This window comes from Malus sylvestris, chromosome 15 (genome assembly GCF_916048215.2).
Source record: "Malus sylvestris chromosome 15, drMalSylv7.2, whole genome shotgun sequence".
In the NCBI taxonomy this organism is placed as follows: domain Eukaryota; kingdom Viridiplantae; phylum Streptophyta; class Magnoliopsida; order Rosales; family Rosaceae; genus Malus; species Malus sylvestris.
This window is the reverse complement of record NC_062274.1, coordinates 9244853-9253623: the sequence shown is the minus strand read 5'-3', so window position 1 is coordinate 9253623 and position 8771 is coordinate 9244853. Positions and strand designations below refer to the sequence as shown.

The 8771-nt window shown below is 39.2% G+C and overlaps 2 protein-coding genes across 5 annotated transcripts; one reads left to right on the top strand and one right to left on the bottom strand.

The window, feature by feature from the left end:
• The first annotated feature begins 270 nt into the window (after positions 1-270).
• On the top strand, positions 271-4023 carry LOC126601639 (cysteine--tRNA ligase, chloroplastic/mitochondrial). Of its 4 annotated transcripts, none has more exons than XM_050268375.1 (9): positions 271-660; positions 747-810; positions 1120-1281; positions 1446-1616; positions 2018-2299; positions 2447-2572; positions 2898-3101; positions 3345-3446; positions 3611-4023. In XM_050268375.1, the coding sequence occupies exons 1-9, from the start codon at positions 317-319 to the stop codon at positions 3845-3847; spliced, it is 1692 nt and encodes a 563-aa protein (XP_050124332.1). In that variant the 5' UTR covers positions 271-316; the 3' UTR covers positions 3848-4023. The 4 variants fall into 4 exon arrangements, with proteins under 4 accessions (XP_050124332.1, XP_050124333.1, XP_050124334.1 ...); XM_050268376.1 differs by having other exon boundaries at positions 517-660; positions 743-810; XM_050268377.1 differs by having other exon boundaries at positions 517-660; positions 743-810; positions 1087-1281.
• LOC126601641 (hydroxyproline O-galactosyltransferase HPGT3-like) lies at positions 3990-8483 on the bottom strand. The gene is made up of 12 exons (XM_050268383.1): positions 8153-8483; positions 7907-7970; positions 7616-7665; positions 7341-7528; positions 6763-6823; positions 6530-6602; positions 5866-5989; positions 5669-5756; positions 5513-5563; positions 4929-5000; positions 4662-4774; positions 3990-4389 (listed from the first exon to the last, which is right to left on the bottom strand). The coding sequence occupies exons 1-12, from the start codon at positions 8275-8277 to the stop codon at positions 4367-4369; spliced, it is 1032 nt and encodes a 343-aa protein (XP_050124340.1). The 5' UTR covers positions 8278-8483; the 3' UTR covers positions 3990-4366.
• Positions 8484-8771: the final 288 nt, after the last annotated feature.

The following is an 8771-nucleotide window of genomic DNA, read 5'->3' as shown; positions in this document are numbered from 1 at the left end:
AAAGACCATGTTACATGTATCAAAGATGTCAAACATACATATAAATAACCAGCTATTTGTCATTTGATACTAAGATTTAATGATATTTTTTATTCATATGTAAGTGAAAAATGTTAGACTTCGTCGTCGTGAAAACAATAAAATAGCTTATTATTTGAGAAAATATAAAATGGAGGCAGAGCCATTGAAACGTGGAAGCCCAAAGACAGAAAACTCCAAGGGCCCAAACAAACTGGCCCGCTTTGTGTAGATAAAGCGCCAACACAGCCCCTCTCTCTCTCTCGCTCACGGGAACGTTCACTGACGGAGAGCAAAGATGAGCACTCTGCTCAGGTTCTACAGACCCTTGTTCCCATACTCGACTCGGAAGATTCAACTCGGAACGCAGCGTTTCCACAGCTTATTGAAGCCCAATAGGAGAATTCGCTGCGTGGCTACTTCCAGCCACTCTCAGCCGTCTATTGTAGGCGGCGGCGGCAGTAAACCGGAGAGTCCAGAATCGTCGGAGCTATGGCTTCACAACACAATGAGCAGGAAGAAGGAGCTTTTCAGGCCCAAAATTGAAGGGAAGGTGGGCATGTATGTGTGCGGAGTCACAGCCTATGATCTCAGCCATATCGGCCATGCGCGCGTCTACGTCACATTCGATGTTCTCTACAGGTCCATTTCTATATAATTTGTTCAATTTCTCGATTTGCGTCTATTTAAATGCTGATTTTAGTGACATTGTTTTGGGAAATAGGCAGATATCTTAGGCATTTGGGATATCAAGTCACATACGTTCGGAATTTCACAGATGTTGATGACAAAGTAAGTTTCTTTTCCCAAATTTGAATATTTCCAGTTACGAAAGATTCGGGCTTTGGTTATGGGTGTGAATTTTGAATAGTTTGTTCGGAATTTAAACTTTTCGACTGATGCTACCTTTGGTATGTTTATGCATCCTGTTCAATTTGTTTGGTGTTCTTGGATGCCAATTGTGAGTTTGTTTGGTGTTTCTTAAATGTATTGACGCGGCGTGATTATTTTATGTTACGGAAGTTTGATGCCCAGTACCGATTACTTTCCACATTGGTATTATTACAGGATAGCTGAGAATGCACTTTTCAAATTCTGTAGATAATTGCTAGAGCAAATGAGTTGAGGGAGGATCCTATCAGCTTGAGCAGGCGTTACTGCGAGGAGTTCAATCAAGATATGACCTGTCTGCATTGCCTGCCTCCTTCGGTGGAACCACGAGTGTCCGATCACATGCCACAGATCCTTGATATGATAAAGCAGGTATTCTTTTCCACCTATGCTTTAGAATCTATTAAAAGTGTCACGTTAGGCTTTTAGCACCTTGGTGGAGTTGTTATAAACTTATAATTGTATTTGTATGCGTTATTAATTTTCGAAACAGGGTTCTCTTTCTCTTACCCATTCTTGATTTGCTTCCTGAGCAGATTATTGAAAATGGATATGGGTACAGTGTTGATGGGGATGTTTACTTTAGTGTTGACAAGTTCCCAGATTATGGACGTCTATCTGGGCGAAAGTTAGAAGATAATCGAGCTGGTGAGCGGGTTGCTATTGATTCAAGGAAAAAACATCCTGGTGACTTTGCCATGTGGAAGGTAGTGTCTGTAAACTCACAGAAAATGATGATAATGTATGAGCTTGCTATATAAGAGATGGCATCTTTATCATTTTATTTACATATACAGAGGTCGCACTTGGTGCGATGGCAAGTGCCTTCGCCCATGAGCGGTAGGTCTCGGGTTCGAGATTTGGGAGCAGCCTCTCCATAAATGGGGGTAAGGCTAGCCGACATTCACCTCTCCCAGACCCTGCTTAAAGCGGGAGCCTTGTGCACTGGGTACGACCTTTATACAAAGCTGCCTTGTTCTTAGAAGTTCCATGTTCTTACTATAAAGCATTCATTTGCTTGTCCACACATGTACACATACTGTTTTAAAATATGTTAATATTACGACTGGGAAGGAATTAATCAGGTGAGGATTCTGAATGTTTGCAGTCTGCAAAGGAAGGAGAACCCTTCTGGGACAGTCCATGGGGCCCTGGTAGACCCGGCTGGCATATCGAGTGCAGTGCAATGAGTGCTGCTTATCTGGGTTACTCTTTCGACATACATGGTGGAGGGATGGACCTTGTGTTTCCCCACCATGAAAATGAAATTGCACAGAGTTGTGCTGCGTGTAACCACAGTAACATAAGCTACTGGATACACAATGGTTTTGTCACCATTGACTCAGAGAAAATGTCCAAATCCCTTGGAAACTTCTTCACAATTCGGCAGGTGAAAAGCATTCCATACCGTTTACATTGGTCAGAACATTTTTTTTCTCTGAGAATTTTTGCCACAACTTTTAATACGGATCAGTACTCTAACTTTACTAATCAGTCTTTCTGATTACTTTTCTAATATATATTATTCTTCTTCCAGGTTATAGACCTCTACCATCCATTGGCTTTGCGACTTTTCTTGTTAGGGACCCACTATCAATCTCCGATCAACTACTCTGATGCGCTGCTTGAAAGTGCTTCAGACCGGATTTTCTACATTTATCAGGTACCCTAGCATCCTACTTGTCTGGGTGAAGGATAGAAGAAACCTCTCTTTCTCTTTCCCTTTGTCCAACCCAAAATCGAATGCAGATTGAAACACCTGAACTTTGTAGATCACAGTTGATGTTTTGTCAGGTTCAATCTGCAGTGCTTCTTCAGATGTAGTTGCATATTTGCAATAATATGTTTTAGATGCCAACAGGATTTCGAAAGATGCTTAGAAATTTTTACCTATACAAATATTTTTAAATTTGATGTTTGATGTCCACTTATCATCGATTAATATGTTGATTTCATTTTGTTTTGATCAAATTTACTTTTCATTGCAGGCATTACATGATTGTGAAAGTGCTCTGAGCCAGAATAATGGGGTAACCCTGAAAGATACCATCCCTCCTGATACACTGAACAGCGTCAATAACTTCTATAACATTTTCGTAACGTCAATGTCAGATGATCTTCACACTCCTGTTGTTTTGGCTGCACTATCAGACCCATTAAAAACTATCAATGATCTGCTACATACTCGTAAGGTATGGATGATACACCCGTTAACTTGCGATTGAAATTAATTGAATGTGAAACTCTTTTATGTTTAGGATGCCGGTTTTTTTTGTGATACAAATAATTTAGGGTTAGTTTAGTATTACATACCAAATGAGGATTAAAGCTTATTGAACCCGAGCTCCTATTTCTCACTAATGAGATAGATTATACTCTGTTTTGCTACTTCTTTCTCAAATTTCCGGATCTTTGTAATTTATAAATTCATACAGGGGAAGAAGCAAGAACTGCGGATGGAGTCGCTGGCAGCTTTGGGAACGATAATTAAGAATGTTTTGAGCATTTTAGGACTGATGCCTGCAAGCTACCCGGAGGTACAGAAGTCGTCGGTGCCACAAGAAATCTAGACAGGGTTCTGTGACAAGTCCTGTACTCCGATGCTTCTATGAGTTGCTTGGGCTTATCGCAGAACACCTATCTTTTCTTTTCAATACGGTTTTTTTCTTTCTACAACGCGTGAACTATTTTTATGCTACAGATTCTGCAGGAGCTGAAGGATAAAGCCTTGAAGCGTGCAAAGTTAACCGAAGATCAAGTATTGCAAAAAATCGAGGAAAGAAATGCAGCGAGGAAGAACAAAGAGTATGAAAGATCAGATACAATTAGAAAAGATTTAGCTGCCGTGGGGATTGCTCTTATGGACAGCCCAGATGGAACGACGTGGAGACCTGCCGTACCTCTTGCAATTCAAGAGCAGCAGGTTGCAACTACTTGAAACAGATCCTGCTGTCAGCACTGTCATAATTCTTTAGTATCATACCATGTAGAATTAGGGCATATACAATTTTCTCTCCTATGCAATTCTGAAAAAAATAGGCTTTCACTTTCCGAATGTGAATTGTACGATTGAGCATTCATTCAACAAAGTTTTCGCCGCGAGGCGGTTCCCAATTTTTATAGCTTTATCAACGTTGTGAATTTCAAGTACAAATTCAAGAACGGTGAAGCTATAATATTATTCACTGAGTAAAGAACGCATAAAGTTCATCCTACAAGGTGTCCATGCTATCACTCACATTCAACAGCTATTTCCCACTGCAGTGGGCAGTTTAAAAATTCCAGCCGATCTTCACACATAAAACGAATGATTCTGCACGTCCTCTGCGACCCTCGCAGCACCCTCAGTTGAACATAAGTATGAACATGATGATTCAAACACCCTTCTCATGGTCAAGTAAAAATTGCATGTCCAGATCAGGTTTGTCTTCTACCGAAAGATTTATATCCGCTTTGATCAAGCCAAAGAACACACCTTATCTGGAAAGTTGGAAGAGTTAAATGGCAATTGTCAACACGAGATGCATCCATCAAGTCAAGGGGACGATTTAAGCATATACTTTAATATCAATCTAAAGTGTCCTTTGCTTTATCTTTTAATATTTTCTTTCAAGCTAGTAGACTGAAAGCCATCCATACTTTTATTATTTCCCCACAATCTATTTAAAACTAAAACTGAGGCAAGTTCAGGCAAGATAGGTGATATTTTTGTACAAAAAATAAAAAGAAACCAGCGGATGGAGTAAATTTACCTTGTCTAATGCTACCGCAGCAAAGGCGGTTGTCATCTATATAAGTGGCTTGGATACCCATCATCCATGAACCCACTGATACATCATCATGAGCATAAGTCTTCAATGATGCACTGCATACGAAAGGAAACAGAAATAAATCGCAGGATAATGAAATGCATAAATAAGTCCAACAAACTCACTCTCCCAAGCCACGTTGCAATAGAACCTAAGCATACTTGATAACATTGAGAGCCCTTTCCCCCGGCTATAGCACTGAGAACAAACCTGTTTATGTTTATATACTGAGCTAAGTTCTTGGATAGTATAATGAGGGAACCACCTGCATGTCGGAAGTACCTGAAAGGGAGAGAAATGGTAAGAATGATAAACCAAATCTACCAGTACATAGAACTGTCAAATTTAAACGAAAATCTTCTTAGCCTGTCAGTATATTGTACACGTTTACCAGATAAATACAGAATTGTCAAACTTGTCAATGTCTTTTAATATTAAGCATAACTCGCTCTTGGACAGTTATATTTCTTTCACATGTCAGCATTAAAACAGTGAAACTGAGAATGTTTTATCCTGGACTAACAGTCCAGCCATGACATAATTCTACAAAAGATCACAGACAAAAACAATCTCTCTCTAGATATGCAGAGGCTCTAGTACGAAGTGAATCTTAGGCCATCGGATTTCTTTCCATTGTAACGATTAAAAAAAACTCAAATGACCTCCGTGTGTTGGCGCTTTACTAGAGCCAAATCGTGGGTGTGTGCGCACATATCTGGATCAAGTAATCAACACATAACCAAGTATTAAATACCCACTAGATGATGTTTTCTTCCATAGGTTCGTTCACTTACGATTTCTGATCCCCAAATTTCCACCAGTCAGGTTCATACCAAGACTTTCCCCTGCAGATCAAAACACTTGTATAACCTTACAGACCACAAGATCTACATATATAATTGGAATACAATATCAAGTTGCACGAAGGCATAGGATGGTAAAGTATATACTCTTCAGAAATCACATCTCCTGACTTCATGCATCCGATATAAGCACCATCTTGAGCACGACGATGTTCAAGAAGTCCAATTAGCCCCTCTGTGGTTGGTCAAGAAAAGATATTTTAAACGATGTATGAAAAGTTCTGATGAATAAGTTGATTCTAGTCTTGAATGTTCTCATAAGTTTATCAGAATAGAAGTTCTACCAAGATCAAGATTGATATTGTCATCAACTTTGACATAAAACTCAGCATCCCAATTCTGAACCGCAGTACTGAAGAAGAACTTTGCTTTCTTGGGCATCTCTTCCTGAGCCTCCTCATGACCTTCCTAATATGATAATGTTACAGTTTCAAACTATGCCTTTCTCTTGTCAATAAAATCCAAGTTATCAAATATATAAGAGGAATCCTACAATTATAATTAGATGTTGAACTTTTAGTTATTACGCATTAACAAATATTCAACGTAATAAGCCACTTAGTACTACAGTCTAGTGATATTCTTCTTCACTTATAAGTGAGAGGTGTTAGGTTCGATTCTCGCCAAAGGCGAATTTGAACCACATTATTGCTAGCCCATTGCGAGGCTAAGCCCACCCCCCTCCCCCTTAGTGTGGATAATATCGTTTGTTCAAAAAACAAAAATATTCAACGTAATACAATAAAAGCCTAATCACAACATATGGACATAACTTCCACTATGCATCCAATAAACTGACTTCCAAAAATTTAGCTAAAGAATTTACCCGCATACATTTAATTGGCATCACAAGTTATGTACCATAATATCACAATTGTGTGGCTACTACAGTCTTGTTAAAAGATTGAACAGATATGTTTTTAGTAACCCTGAGATTGTATTGCTTACAAGAATTAAGAAATCCTTTGTCGAACCACTTTCCTTATCAATATTCCGATCTAAGCTATCACCCCGATTGGCACTGCAAGTTAAAAGCACAAAGATTATGTGAAGAGTGTGCCCATAACTACCACAGGTACAACACTTTAGTATAGTGACTCTACCAAGCAAATAAATGAACAATAAGAATCAGGAAAGCATAGTATTACTATTAACATTGAGATTAAAGTGAGAGGAAAAACCTCCGACCAATTACAAAGCGTATAACTACTCCTCTTTCTTCTAGCTTCCTCAAAGCATCACCTGCAAAGGCCAATAGGAATGTCCAATAGTTGTTAGTGAACAAGTTTAATTTTTCCTTAAAATGACCGCAGTAATCACGAATCCACATTATCCACCACCTCAGCTACATGCACGCAGGTGTTGTTGAACACTGGGTGTTTACCATGGTAAATTCAATTCAGTTAACCTGCAATTGCTGCCTGATATAACCCAATAACTACACCAAAATGATTGTCTTAGTATGCATATCTAACAGCTTTAACTTGATTCGTACCGTACAACTTATTCTAGCCTCCGTTAGTCAAAACAGGCCATGGGAGTGCCTGAATGAGCACTATGGGATTATGACAAATACCTTGACTTTCACAAAGGGACTATTTTAATAGGATGAAACTTAAAACTCAAACCAGAGGAGTCTTAAGTAAAAAGATTGAGAATCAACACTTAATCTGAATTCAAGCGATGCCAGCATAAAGTTTAATCAGAGAAGGAACACATGGTAAATCTATATAAATTGCCATCAGAAATTCCAACTGACCTTTAGGCATCCAAGACCCTCTAAACATATTTCGGTTTAAATGACTACCAAATCCAGTATAAACTCCAACAACAGCAAGCAATCGGCCAGAAGAAGACGCCTTTTGTTGCAAGTGGTTCTTGAGGTACCCTTGACTCTTGGCCAGTGTCAAGTCCATCTCAGCTTCCACAATCCTCCTCTCCAGGTCCCTATAAATCAGTACCATTATTACCGACACTAAAACTAGGCACAACTCAAATAAACCGAATAAAGAGAAATGAAAAGTAGGAGCATACTTGCATCCAAGCACTGCTAACTTGTCTTCTACCGTAAGAACCTTTGGTCTCTGAAATATTACAGAAGTAATATCGAATTAAAGACAAAATTCACCAATTTTCGCAATTTTTCATCTCGCCCGGTTGGATTAACTTGGGGATCAAAATCGAAAAATGCAAAACTTTTAGACTAAAGTTTGAAACAAAAGAGCAGCGTGCTCCACTCTACACCCAAGTTCGAATCCCGCTCCCATAGTTTATATCAAATAACTACAAAATCTCGCTCGAATAAAAAAATTTCTGAAATCAAACCTGGCCCAAGTTCTTCTTTAGAAGATTAGAAAGCACTGTTCTGTTCTCCGCATCCTGCCACAACCTGCATTTCCCAAACAACAAGTCATCAACTTTGATAATTAATTACCATTAACTCTTAACACGATATCGAACCACTAAATCGTATCAGATCAAACAGAAAGCTCAGGAATTTGAATTCGAATAGTAAATTTTGAAAAATCAAAGCTGAAAGAGTCCGTTTTTGGAAACAATTTTGAAACGCACCGGCCGGCGACGTAGAGCCAAGCGACGCAGGAGAAGAATGCCATGAGAATGGATGGCTTGGAGGTCTGCAGGGGCTTCGATCGCCATCGCCGATCTGATTTCGTCGTCGTCGGCAAACCCTCCATCTCCGATTCCGAATCAGCAGAGAGGAGACCGCGAAAAGACCAGAGCAATGATTTGGGCGAGATATTGGAGGTGCAGATTTATGAGAATGATTCGGACAGGGATTTATGAAAATGACGTATCAGATTATATGCAGAATTTGGAAGGCATCTAAATACTGAAATCTAAATTTTGAAATTTCGGAGAGATAGAGAGAGAGCTTTGGTTGGAAATTTGGAGCGGTTACTTTTTAGGGCCGACGACTTAGGTCTGGGCGTCTGAGTGGTCCAGTTCAGTTTAATGTTGGGCCTCCAAGTTTTATGAGTCTTCCTTTTTTACAAGAAAATTCTAAATTTTTTTTAATGTATACGATATTCTACGCTTTACATTAAGTGGAGGAGGGAGGTTTGAACCCGAAACGCAACGGTTTGAAGAGAAAAGTTTTAACCACTAAGGCAATTCATCATTTGCTATATTCTAAATTATTTAATTTACATGGAAATTGATCCAGACTTTG

Bases quoted from the DNA above. Each gene is read 5' to 3' on its own strand.
- LOC126601641 (XM_050268383.1), bottom strand. From the start codon at position 8,277: ATGGAGGGTTTGCCGACGACGACGAAATCAGATCGGCGATGGCGATCG. The intron at 5,564-5,668 runs GTATATACTTTA...TTTGATCTGCAG, and splicing joins GGAGATGTGATTTCTGAAGA to GGGAAAGTCTTGGTATGAAC. The intron at 4,775-4,928 runs GTTTGTTCTCAG...TTTCGTATGCAG, and splicing joins CAGTATATAAACATAAACAG to TGCATCATTGAAGACTTATG.
- LOC126601639 (XM_050268375.1), top strand. From the start codon at position 317: ATGAGCACTCTGCTCAGGTTCTACAGACCCTTGTTCCCATACTCGACT. The intron at 1,282-1,445 runs GTATTCTTTTCC...CTTCCTGAGCAG, and splicing joins TCCTTGATATGATAAAGCAG to ATTATTGAAAATGGATATGG. The intron at 2,300-2,446 runs GTGAAAAGCATT...TTCTTCTTCCAG, and splicing joins ACTTCTTCACAATTCGGCAG to GTTATAGACCTCTACCATCC.